The sequence below is a fragment of the Benincasa hispida genome, chromosome 1 (genome assembly GCF_009727055.1).
Source record: "Benincasa hispida cultivar B227 chromosome 1, ASM972705v1, whole genome shotgun sequence".
Classification (NCBI taxonomy): Eukaryota; Viridiplantae; Streptophyta; class Magnoliopsida; order Cucurbitales; family Cucurbitaceae; genus Benincasa; species Benincasa hispida.
In genome coordinates, this window is record NC_052349.1 from 60,553,177 (window position 1) to 60,567,368 (window position 14,192).

At 38.9% G+C, this 14,192-nt stretch overlaps 1 protein-coding gene across 1 annotated transcript; it reads left to right on the plus strand.

Annotated features, from left to right (window-relative positions):
- The first annotated feature begins 11,683 nt into the window (after positions 1–11,683).
- LOC120078354 (extensin-like) lies at positions 11,684–12,088 on the plus strand. Its single transcript, XM_039032613.1, has one exon. It carries the CDS (start codon positions 11,684–11,686, stop codon positions 12,086–12,088), a length of 405 nt encoding a protein of 134 aa, XP_038888541.1.
- Positions 12,089–14,192: the final 2,104 nt, after the last annotated feature.

Sequence of the window (14,192 nt, forward strand, 5' to 3'; positions counted from 1 at the left end):
ATGGTTAGTCTTATCCCCATATAGTGCATTCTGAACAAAAAGCCAACTGGCGCCCTTGCATATGCAAAAGGGCGAGTGGTCACTTACAATGAAAATGTAAAGAAAGCAAGCTAACTAAACTAATACAATACAGGATATGAAAGTAAGCTAGAAGGGGGTTGGATTGGGTATGCGGCCATGGGCAACAGGCCCTGGACAAGCATGACCGTTACACTAAGCAATCCTTTGCGATTCCCAAAGATATCGGAGAGATGGACAAACCCATTTGGAAACTTACTATCTACGGTGTTTACACAGTTTCATCCGTGAACAAGCTCTACACTACCATTCAACCAATGTTGATCCCATTCTTGATCCAGGTATGTACAAGACATTATGGAAATCATACATCCCTAAAAAAATGTAAATTCTTCATTTGGTCAATTTCTCACTACAGCATAAACACTATGGAGATGCTTTAGAAAAACCTCCCAAATTACTCACTCAACCCAAATTGGCGCCCCTTATGCAAAAACCATGGGGAAGATGTGGAACACCTTTTTATATCTTGTAAAAATGCAACTAACTTATGGAAATTGGTGGATTCTCATATTCGTTGGAGAGATAAAAGCAACTCCCTGCTCTCATTTTGCAAAGATATTTGTTTGCTCAGACATAATTCAAAATAGAAGATCATTATCTTTTACATTGTGTCAACTGTGATATAAACAATCTGGAATGAGCGCAACAATCGGACATTTAAGAATGTGTTAGGCTCGAAGTTTATCATCGCCCATAAATCCTTATTAGTCAAATAAAATTTATAAATCACTGAACGAACAACTTATACTAACTGGTAGTACAAGTGGCAAGTCTGGGGTCGAACCACAGGAAAGCACGGAAGATTAGCTCATCCAAACTCATTTTTAGTTAAAGTGGTAAAATTTGGGGAGGGAGATTGGAATAGGAATTGCATAAAAATCAATAAAATGCATAAAAGTGCAAGAAAATAAAAGATAAAAATGCAGTTAACAGAGACGCTCTAGCTTAGAGGACGAATATCATAATGACTCAATGTAATCTTGTTCATCGAATTATTCGAATGCAATCTTGTGGTTCTTAATTATGCCTAGCCTAATTAATTGGACATCTAACCAATGGACCTAATTCCCTACCTAGCTAAAATGCTAGATGAATCCATACTAGACACATTTACTTAACTGCATTACGCTCTAGAACTTATGCTAGAATGAATATTTAGTTTCCATCGTCTAACCAAACATTCAATACAGTTTCCCCTAGATCAATAGGAACAATACTATTCATTATGGACAAAAAATCGCAAGCCTATCTGACCTTTTTCTTCTTAGAAACCAACTTATAATTTTATGTCATATATTACAAGTCAATCTCACAAGCATTCAATCATAAAATACCAAGTAGTTTGTCGGACAATCAAGAGAAAATATGATTACAAAGTGATTCAATCAGAAAGGAAACTCATAATCAAGATATATAAAATTACATAGAGTTCAATCCAAAATCCTCTAAACTAGAAAAAGCATTTAACTTACCTTCCCATGGGATGAAAAAAACAAATTCGGGCTCCATCTCCATTAATTACATGAGAGGAAGGAAGAAATTAAAAAAATTACAAGTGGGAGAGGTGAGAAGATGAATAAATTGGCTTAGGAGTCGATTTAGGATCGATTATTTCATGAACTTTTTGCCCTATATCAAAGAGAAGACGTTATATACTACAGTCACAACATCGCGAACAACGCTGCGAGGCCTCACGCATGCCTCCATAAAAAATCGAAGTGTTGCAATGCTACATGTAACGTTACAATGCTATCCCATTTTTCAGCATCAAGTTGCTACTGCCTTGTAGCGTTGCACAACGTTTGGTTGAGCATTGTAACGCTCCGTCTAGGGGCATTTTCGTCCTTTCATGTCCTTTTGAAGCTTGATTGCTCAAATTAACTCCTAAGTGCTCCAAATTAACTTTGAATTGCTCCAAAATAACTCCGAATAGCTCATAACGACTGATTCCACCTCGATATCTATAAAGTCATTAAATAAACACATTAAACATAGTAATGACTAGAATTAAAAAAAGGAAAATAAAATATTTTCAATGCTATCAAACATCCCGAACTTAATTCTTGATCATCCTCGAGAAAGGTAGAATCACACATTCACACAAAAAAAATTATGTTTGCTCAATCATAAAGGTCCTTACTCTAGTCTCAACATAAGATTTGCAATCAAAAATGAAATTCGATTACAATCAATCAATGAAGAAAATTTTAAAAATGATTTTAAACCTATCCATGTATGAATGAGGCCAAAGCCTTAGCTAATTAAGCCCACAGAACCTGGAATGGTTTTATAAGGCTCTCAACTCGTTTTCCCCCTACTCTGGCTCGAAGGTTCAAGAACTAAGCTTCCTAGACTCAGCAATGCAATGACACACTTAGGGAAACCAAACTTTTATTCTATTTTTGTCTTTTTCTCATTTTCTTACTTTACACAAAAGAGGAACACTTATCTAGACACATCACCTTCATTTTGGCTTGTCCACACGAGTTACATGAAAGAAATCCAACTACAAGCAACATCTTTAAATAAGGTGTCGAGCTTACTCATTCCTTGGGTACTTTAGCACAGAGGGAAACACGGGTGTCATAGTCACCCCATGTTAATCATAACCCCCAAGAAAGAGGAGTAATCCCCTTCAAAAATAACATACAAACTTGCTTTTACTTTACAACATGTTTTTCCTTTTACAAACTTCCTTTTTATTTACTCTACACTTGGCTTTTACAATAAAAATCAAGAGTTTGGTAAAAAAAACTTAAGCATGCATTACTAGGTTGAGCTTTCAGTCACTTAATACCTATCACCTAGGCCTTTCAGGGTGACAACAAATATACAAGCCACATAATATAATTCTAAGCATGCAAGACCTAATTTCCTTAGACAAAAGATTTAGGCATGCATGAGATATAAGAAAAAATTTTAAAATAAGCTAAAATTCATGATCATGCTCTTCAAACATAATTTCATGCAAACCTAATCACAAAGAGGGTGTGTCATCAACTACTCATCATAACAAATCAAGCAAGCAATTCAAGCATACAAATATTGTCCAAGCACAATGCTCAAGGACCCCAAGCTATCACAACATACCTCATGCCCAACTAAAAATGATAGTCCCTAATGTATCTCTAATCTAAGTCCAATAAAATAAGAGGGTCAAGGGAACAGAAAACCTCCCCTGATGACATTTCGCACACGGGATGATGATATTAGGGCTCATGCATGAATTGATCTTCTTCTTCTTTGAGAACAAATGGAAAGAGCCTACAAAAGAAAAACAAGAAGTTAAACTAGAAAGCAATAAAAGAAAGAAGTAAAAATTTTCACCTAGCTCCCTCCAGGAAGGGCAAATTTTAATGTCGGTTACTCGATGTGACCTGTCCCCTATCAAGTTCAAAAGAAATTCTTGTATTTTTTTGGTCCCTTCTTAAATGAGTCAATATAGCCCGGTAAGGCTATAAGGCTTCTCACCTTCTAAAGAAAACCAGATAGATCAAATTTGTATTTTTTGGAATAAGGCAAAAAAGGTAAAAGAAATAATCAAATGACTCTAAAGAGTCTAAATAAAGAAAAGACTTAACAGACTCGTGAGGACTAGGGGAGGAAAATTCAAAAATATACGAAATACCATGAGTTATAACAGGACACCTGGATGCCTTCGGGTTTAGGCTCAGGATCCTCCTTAGCATCACAAACTGGAAAGCACGGCGTGACGTCCTTAACATCACTGGAGTAGTAGCACTCCCCAAAGAACTCTGCCTTCAAGGTATAGACAATGGGTTGCTCTGTCACGCTCTCCAATCTCTACACTAGGGTTGTACATCGGTCGGTCGGTGTTGGTTTTTAGAGGAAACCAGTACTGAAAACCGACCAGTCGGTTTGAAGATTTCTGGAACCGAATTGCAGGAATTCTGCTTTGAAAACCGACCGACAACTAGTCGGTTTGGTCGGGTTTTTTTTTCCTCCTCTTCTTTTTTCCCTCCTCCTCTCTTTCTATCCAAATTATAATGACTTCATTTTGTTCAAAATTTGTTGAAAATTTACAAGCATAATTGGTGTTAGTCATTTGATTAAGAACTTCAACTTTGGACCCAATCTTCCTTATTGGGACCACAATTAGGGTTGTACATCTAATCTAGGGTTGCCAAGTACCATTGGAAGTTATTTTAAAATCAGTGTTTTAAACAAAAACATTGAAAAATAATCATATATATTACATAAGTACAAAATAAGTCATTGACTCATACAAATACATATTAAGTCATGTTCTCAATTTCTTTTTCTCATACATATTGCATAAGTCAAAGTCTGAAAGATATAACATCTAGCCACCAAAAAAGATAGGAAATACATATTACATATTACATAACAGAAGTCTAAAATAACATAAGAAATACACACCATGACACCACATAACATAAGTCCAAATGAAAAAAGGAAATACATAACAAGTCCAAATTAAAAACGAAAAATACATAATAAGTCTAAATTAAAATTCAATCTAAGAAGTCAAAGTCCAAAAGTCTTCAAGGTCTTCAATGTCTTTTTCCTCATCCATGATCATTCTGGATCCTACAAAATTATCAAATGTACAAAAATAATAATAATAAGTCAATATCGTATATGGTCTCTTAATTCTTATCTTAATAATTGTCAAAAAAAAAAAAAAAGTAAAACCAATGTAATACCTTCTTCAGTCGTTGAGTCTTCCTCGAATTATTTGTAAAGATCAATATCTATCTATTTAGAACAGAGCCAATTTTGAGTACATATAAAAGCCTCGACCGTTCTCGGAGCCAATGAAGAATGTGATGAGTCAACTATACGTCCTTCAATAATAAAAGCAGACTCAGATGCAACCATCGATACTAGGATTACCAACATATCTTTACTTAGTGCACTAAGAATCTCAAACTGATGACTATTATGCTTCCACCAATTAAGTATGTCAAAGGTTGGATCATTCTTAGCAAGAGCTTCAAGCAAATACACATCACGTTCATTAGCCTTATCAAAAGGGGTTGTGTCAACACTTGAGAATCTTTAAGCAAATCCATACTTTCCCTCTACACCCATTGTTTGAACCGGAACCCCATCCCTAACCATATTAGCAAACGCACCATCATTCCCATTCCCACAAAAAGAAGACGAACTATATGCATTGAAGAGCCTTCTCAAACATCCTTCACTTTATTTGTCATATTTTTAGCTTTAGTTGGCTTTAACAACTTGTTGAAACAATATGATAAAAACCTTAACTTATATCGCGGATCTAACACAACAATAACATACAATAGTAAATCAGTCTTCTCATTATTTCCCCAATATTTATCAAACTTAGCCTCTATGTTCTTAGCCACATTCACAAGAATTGGGTTTTCATTATCCATGGAATTTTCTTGTATGTAATTATGAATGGTGCTAATTTGGTGGAAAATGACATTGGAAGTACTACACAAAGAGCCTGAAATTTTTAAAGTGACATTGTAAAACACTTCCAAAAACCTAACCAACATCTGAGCATTCTTCCAATCATCTTTGGTAGGTGGACATTCACTCGCAAAAATGGGTTCTTCATCCTCTACTCTATCAAATGCTTTTTCAAACTTAGTAGCTGCATCAAGCATCATATACGTAGAGTTCCATCTAGTGCTAATGTCAAGGCACACTAAACTCTTACAAGCAATCTTTTCAATTTCAGTACACTTCTTAAATTTCATAGCTCGTGCAAGAGAAGACCTCACAAATCTAACGACATTGAAAATTCTACTAATGCTCCATAAATGCATCACAAACAATAAGATTCGATATATGGGCACAACATCTAATATGCAAAAATTCACCTTTCAATAACGACCCACTACTAAATCTCTTAACAAGATAAGCCACAGCTGTAACATTTGAGCTTGCATTGTTAACAGTCAAAGTCATAACTATATCAATACCCCAACTCTTTAAATTCTTTTCAATGGTCCTACCTATGGTTTCACCTCTATGATTTTCAATGGTAGTAAAACTAATAATCCTCTTATGTAAATTCCATTAAGAATCAATGAAATAGGCAATTAACACCATATAATTCATGTTTTGTCCAGAAGTCCAACAGTCAGTAGTGAGAGAAACCCTACATTGTTGTGTCTTAAACATGTTCTTCAACCGTTTTTTCTCACTAACATAAATCTTAAGCACATCCCTAGCCATGGTTACTCGTGATGGAATAAGAAACTTGGGCTCATACAAAGCAATCGATTTGTTTTTTAATCTGCGAAAATCAATGCCCTCCACAAACCTCAAATGTAATTCATCTAAAATCACTATCTCAGCAAAGGCTCTCCGACAACTCTCCAAACTAAAGGACTCATAAACAAGTTTTGAATCAGACTCACCAATAGCTTCTTTGGGTTTGAATACTAATTGTGCTTGTCTTGGTTCTCTCTTTCTCTGATATGGATATTTCTTACAACTTGATAAATGGTTTTTAAAGTTCCAGTAACATTTCGTTTAGAATGACAAGCATACTTTATCCCACAATATTTAAATTTAGCGTAAGGGTCATCAGGACCACAATCTTTAATTTTCTCAAAATGGACCTAGATAATAGAGGTTTTAGTATTCTTATGCTTATTTATTGGACTACTTGTTGTTGCTTTGATTGTGACTGGAACCTCTGTTAGATCTTGATCCTGAACTATTGCTGAATTTTCTGGTGTATCCATATCTACCCTATAAAACGAACATTTTTAGATTTTCTTAGAAAAATACAATATTAAAATTGCAACATTATTTAAAACTAAAACAGTAAGCTCCAAAATAGAGACTAGAGATAATGAAATGAAATGTACTCTTCGGAAGAATCCGTCTTAAAGTTGCAAATGAACAATATTGGTGGTCGCGAGGCATCGGAAGCACACTATTAAAAATAGGTCCGTCGGACACTCGAATTGGATCTGGAAGCACGAATGCTAATAACTTGTAGAAATACAAGTTATTTTTGCTCTTAAGTTGGAACAACTAAGGTTTTTAATGATAAATTCTCCTTATTTTTAGAAGAAACGCATGGATTTATTCAAACATTAGAAAACTCATGCAAAAGAAGTTTTATTACTAAATATCGCGGCATTAACGCATTGTATTGCAGGATTTCAACGCAAGGATTAACGCTAACACATTAGACAAGTGCCATAGGAAAAGCTCTAACGCATGGGCCATGCGTCGGAGGGAGTAGATGCCAACATATGTCAAATTTTTTAAGGACATTTTGACGAAGAAGAGAAGAGTCAGTGAGAAGGAAGTAGTAGCGCTAATGCAGGAGTGTAACGCGTTAGTAAGCAACAGTCAACCAAAGAAGCATTAATCTCATGCCACTTTCAATTTTTAAGAAATTGGGGATTGGCAAAGCACAACCTACTTCTGTTACTCTTCAGCTCGCTGACAGAACAATTAAGTACCCAGAAGGGAAGATTGAAGATGTTCTGGTGAAGGTTGATAATCTCATATTCCCAGCAGACTTTATTATCTTAGACTATGAAGTAAATAGGGAGGTACCAATTATCCTTGGATGCCCCTTCTTAGCTACTAGGAAAGTTTTAATTGACGTGCATAAAGGCGAATTAACTATGCGCATGGACAATGAAGAGGTGAAGTTTAATGTGCTCAATGAATTAAAGTTCCCAGATAGTGAAGATTGTCAACTAAACAGTATTGAGTTGCCTGAAGAAGAGACTCATGTATGTGAGGTCCTCGCGTTGGAGGAGAACCTAAAAGAATCAGAGTCGTCAAGTCTGAGTGAGCGGCAGACAAAACCAACGTGTCCATCACTTGAAGAACCACCAGAATTCGAGTTGAAACAGTTACCTAGACACTTGAAATATGCATTCCTTGGAACCAAAAACACTTTACATGTGATCATTTCCGCAAATCTTATAGAGCCTATGAGCAATCTCTCTTGCAAATGCTGAAAAAGCACAAGCGTGCAATAGGTTGGACGCTTGCGGATATTCGTGGCATTAGTCCATCTTATTGCATGCATAAGATTAGGCTGGAAGAAGGGAAGTCGGGGTCAATCGAGCCTCAAAGAAGGCTGAACCCCATAATGAAAGAAGTGGTCAAGAAAGAAATTTTAAAATGGTTGGACGCGGGAGTTATTTATCCTATATCTGACAGTAGCTGGGTAAGTCCAGTCCAATGCGTTCCCAAGAAAGGGCGAACGACCGTGATAGTCAATAACAATAATGAACTCATACCCTCGAGGACTTTCACGGGCTGGCGCATCTGTATGGATTACAGAAAGCTCAACGCAGCAACTAAGAAAGACCACTTCCCCCTTCCTTTCATCGATCAAATGCTTGACAGACTTGCGGGCAAATAATTTTATTGCTTTCTCGATGGATACTCTGGTTACAACCAGATTCTGATAGATCCGGAAGATCAGGAGAATACCACGTTTACTTGTCCCTTTGGAACATTTGCATTCAGATGCATGCCCTTTGGGCTGTGTAACGCATTTGTGACATTTCAAAGATGTATGATGGCTATCTTCTCTGACTTCCTAGAAAAGACCGTTGAATTCTTCAAGGACGATTTTTCAGTCTTTGGAGACTCATTCCAGTCATGCCTAGATAATTTGGAGGTCGTCCTCGCTCGATGCGAGGAAACAAACTTGATGCTGAATTAGGAGAAATGTCACTTCATGGTGACTGAAGGAATTGTCTTAGATCACAAAGTATCTAAGGCTGGCTTGGAAGTAGATGAAGCCAAAATAGATGTCATAGCAAAACTTCCACCACCATCAAATGTTAAAACTTTACGAAGTTTTCTAGGGCATGCAAGCTTCTATAGACGGTTCGTTAAAGGATTCTCTCATATTATGCGACCTCTGAGCGCATTACTAGAGGTGAATCGACCCTATGACTTTAATGAAGACTGCATTGACACGTTTGAAACCTTGAAGTATGCGTTGACGACAGCTTCAATACTGATAGCACTGGACTGAACGCAGTGCTTTATTCTCATGTGCGACGCGAGTGATGTGGAGTAGGAATAATGTTAGGGTAAAAAAAGGGTAATTTGATACATCTCATCACCTACGCGTCCAAAACATTAAATGACTCTCAGGAAGACTACACCACTACTGAAAAAGAAATGTTGGCTGTAGTGTTTGGCATTGAAAAGTTTAGATCTTACTTAGTTGGTGCGTCAGCCACCATATACTCCGACCACTCAGCCATAAAATTTCTGATGAGCAAAAAAGATGCGAAGCCAAGGTTAATAAGATGGGTGCTACTGCTACAGGAATTTGATATTGATATCCAAGACAAAAAGGGAACAGAAAATCAGGTGGCTGACCACCTGTCCAGGCTAGAGAATCAAGGAATGCAAGCCCAAGAAGGTGAAATCAAGGACGCATTTCCTAATGAAAGCCTATTTAGAGTTGAAGGCAGGGAACCATGGTATGCGGACATAGTCAATTATTTAACCACCAAGCAATTCCCTGGGAACTTCAACTCTCAGCAAAAGAAACGGTTAGTTCATGACAGCAAGTTTTATTTTTGGGATGACCCGTTTCTATATAAGTAAGGCCCTGACTCTATAATGCATCGATGCATTCTAAAGGAGGAGACACAACGCATCTTAATTGAGTGTCATGACTCTCCTTACGGAGGGCATTTCGGTGGGCAAAGAACTGGAGCGAAGGTCCTTCAAAGTGGATACTTTTGGCCCACCCTCTTTAAAGACGCAAAGAAGTTTGTTAAAAAATGTGACCCCTGTCAACGCACCGGGAATATTTCTTCAAGAGACGCAATGCCTTTGAACAATATTCTCGAAGTTGAGCTGTTTGACGTTTGGGGCATAGATTTTATGGGACCTTTTTCCCTATCCTATGGCCAATAGTACATCCTGCTTATAGTAGATTATGTATCTAAGTGGGTAGAAGCAGTAGCCTGTGTTAAGAATGATGCGTCCACTGTATCTAAGTTTCTTACCAGGAACATCTTTACACGCTATGGAACGCCAAGAGCCTTGATAAGCGACGAAGGTACGCACTTCATTAATCGCATCATTTCCAAATTACTTGCAAAATATAATGTCAGGCACAAGATCGTCACTACCTACCACCCACAAACAAATGGTCAAGCGAAAGTATCAAATCGAGAAATCAAGTCTATCCTAGAGAAAGTCGTCAATGCAACGCGGAAGGATTGGGCACAGAGGCTGGATGAAGCACTCTGGGCCTACAGGACTGCTTACAAAACTCCTATAGGTATGTCTTCATACTCTCTCGTATTTGGAAAAGCTTGTCACTTACTTTTAGAGTTAGAGCACAAGGCGTTTTGGGCAGTTAAAAAGCTAAACATGAACTTGGATGTTGCGGGTGCTCAACGCAAACCTCAACTCAATGAGCTCGAGGAATGGCAATTAAACGCGTACGAGAACAATAAGCTGTGCAAAGAAAAGACAGAGCGTTGGCATGACCAACGCATCAGTAAGAAAGAACTTGTTATTGGCCAAAAATTTCTATTGTTTAATTCACGTCTGCGTTTGTTTCCAGGGAAACTAAAATCTAGGTGGTCAGGACCCTTTATCATTAAGACAATCTTTCCACATAGAGTCGTGGAAAGAACACGAAAAGATGGCACCAACGCATTCAAAGTAAACGACCAAAGAGTGAAGCCTTACTATGAAGATGGACTAGAATGCCAAAAGTCATCTTTCGCACTACACGAAGCCAGTTGAGGCCCGCATCGAAGTATCCCTGCGTTTTCATCGCCATATATTCCAGGGATGCTTCCTCGATCCTTGTCTTTTTGCATTCTGTATTTTACGATGCGTTTGAGTTTTTTTATTTATTTGTTTGGTTGTTTTAAGATTGATTGTTCTTTATTTTTGCTTTTATAAAAGTTGGAAACTTGTTTGTTTTTCTTTAAAAGTTGTGTATAATCGAGTTGGAAATAACTGACGTGTTAGACACAAGTCTTTTACGCATGGCCCAGTTGAAGGGAGCGTTCTGTTATCGAGAACACCAAAAAACACTCCGAGTATTTAGAAACCCGAGACGTCTCCTTCAGTTTTACATTTATTACAAACATCAGCGCCACCTGACGTCGCCACTAATTCTCTCTCAGCCTATAAAGAACCACGATTCGAAGCCTTCTTCTTCTTCATTTTCACTCTCGAGTTCTCTGAAACAAAAAAGAAAAAAAAAACCTAACTCTCTGCTCTCCCTTGCTTCCGATTCGCTCAGAGCTTCTCCGGCCATAATGTCGTCCGCCTCAGATAGCCAGAACCAGACCGTAAGCTTCAAGGAACGACTCATCGGTAAGCTCTTATTCCTCGTCCTCTGTTTTGATTTTACCTCCCTCGAGCCCTAGAAAAGACCACCAAAACCCTTGCCCAAACCAAACCCACGCATGATGGAGCCACCTCTTCTTCCCAGCGATCGTCTAGGTCGAAACCTTCCACAACATCCACAAAACTTCCTTCCAAAACCTCCAAAGCCATCATTACCCCTCCGACCAATACCCCTCAACCTAAACATAAGATCCCTCAACCAAAACCCAAAATCATCCTTAAGCTAAGGGCCAAAACACCTATAAAACCGAGGATGCATCCGTCATCTACGGTCGCCTCTAAATCCTACACCAAGCCTGCCCTACCACCAGTCATTCCTAACATCACTATGGTAACTGCAACGCATGACCCACTCCCAGCCAACCTCCACAACGCACCGTCACCAGCTGTGCGTCCACCACCTCCACTTTTGATCCAGCCCTTAGCCACCATTTATCCAGTGGAATCAGACGTGTCGAGCCAACCACCTCATTTGCCTATTTTCATATCCTCCCCTGGGGAGCCTCATACCCCAGTGGGCACCCCTTCATTTACTCCACCCATACCCTTCTCTAACAGTCCTGCATTAGAGTGCAATCTTGAAGAGTTGGCAGAATTGGCTCGACTGGACGAGCAGGAAGTTTTTGGTGCAATTTTGGCGTCTCTCAATCAAAGCTAAGAGGAAGAGTAGGTGATGCGTTCAGACCTACCTAACGCATCACTTGCATTAGATGAAGTGAAGTGATATGCTATGATGCTTGAAGAGGAATTGGAAGAAGAATCAAGAGAAGAAAGGGAAGAAGAAGAAGATAGAAAAGAAGGGAGAATTGGCCCTGACGCGTCTCAATCACGCCCATCCGACGTGAATGAAGGGCCCTTAAAATAAAAAAGAGTAACAAGGAAAAGAAAGGGAAGAAGAAGAAGATAGAAAAGAAGGGAGAATTGGCCCTGACGCATCTCAATCACACCCATCCGACGTGAATGAAGGGCCCTTGAAATAAAAAAGAATAACAAGGAAAAGCAATATTAGAGGAAGAAGATGAGCAATTTGCATCCAGACCTGAGGATGCAACGCATGAAAGTAGCTCAAGGCCTGACGCACTAGAGCAGGACTTGGAAGAATATCAGCTCGCAAGGCAAGGGTGAAGGACGACGGCTCTCCAAAAGGAATTGAATGAACCGAGAGAGCTGGCAAGGGAAGCCAAAGAGCACGCGGTAGGAAAACGCAAGGTAACCGACGCATTACCTAAGAAGACCTCGGGAAGAAAGCATCAATTTAGTAACATACTTATAGAAAAGGGCTTCTTTCCCAAGCGCCACCCACTGCCAATATACATAACAGAAACAATAAATGCATTGGGGTGGAATCAGTTCTGCGTTGGGCACACCCGTATTTGGCCCAACCTCGTCCGTATGTTCTACAACAGTGAGTTTGATATGGAGAAGAACACAACTTTTATTGATGGGGTGTTAGTGTGCTTCTCAACTGACAAGATAAACGAAGTGTTCAACATTGACAATAATCCGAACGTGGAAGGAAATCGAATCTTAATGTAGCCAATGCCAAGCCAATTAGAAGATGCGTTAACGACAGTAGCCAAATTTGGAAGCAAATGGCAAACATCGAGAAACGGGGCAAAAATGTTGGCTTCCAGGAATTTAACTCCAGACGCGAATTTATGGTATTACTTGATCAAACGGAGCATCATGCCTACAACGCATGATGAAACATTATCAAAGGAACGCGTCCTGGCTACCTATTGCGTCATGCAGTGCATCTATTTAGACGTTGGAAGAATTATAAGGGATCAGATCAAGGCCATCAAGACTAAGCCACGAGGGCAACTCTACTTTCCATGGCTGATCTGTGCACTATGCGAACGCGGGGGCATCCCTCTAAGGGATGATCATGAAGATATCGATGGCTTGATAGACATAAAGTTAGTGAGGCGTCTACTTTGTGGTTCACCACATCAACCTACCTTACCTGCCAAGGAAGTGGCAACCAAACCTCAATCATCCAAACGCGCCCCCAAAAGAAGACGCGTTCAGATTGTTGAACACAGCGATGAAGCTTCAGAGCACGAAGAACATGAAGTTGAGCTTGAACTTTCGGCTGAAGAAGCTCAACCAACCCTCAATCTTACTTTCCATGACTCACCATTGGCCCTGCCAGAAGGGAGTCTTGATCAAACGCACTAAGAATCAACTCATATAGATCAGGACATCCCTTATTCTCTTCCTTCGCCCCAACCAAGTCCAATTCCCAACTTTGTGCCTCCTCCAATAATCTTTGAACCAACTGGGCTAAGTTCAAGCAATGCAGCAAATTTTGAAGACACAGTTGGAAGAAATGAAGAACCAACACCACCTCAACGCAGCGCAAACTTAGAAGAGTTGAAAACTTTTATCAGTAATCAGCTCAGACCACTGGCCACATCTATCGAAGGTCTTCAGCAACAGAATTGGGTTCTAAGAGATTATCTAAGGCAGCAAATAAGACGGATGCAAGACCAATTTATTTACACAACATAATACATCAATCAGGTCTTAGTTGGAATGTTTGCTTTGCCTCCACTACCTGCCCATCTTAGAAACCCCTTGCATTTTATGGATGAAGACCCTGAGGAAGAACGTAGAAATGATGCGTCAACACAATAGAGTTTTGGGGTGTTCGGTTATTTTTGTATCTTGATTTAATTGTTCTTTTGTATCTGCTTGACTTGTTTGTTTACTTCATGTGAATTTATGAAAATGAATGAGAAATTCCTATCATTTTATTC

Coding starts and splice junctions, on each gene's coding strand:
- LOC120078354 (XM_039032613.1), top strand. CDS start 11,684: ATGCATCCGTCATCTACGGTCGCCTCTAAATCCTACACCAAGCCTGCC.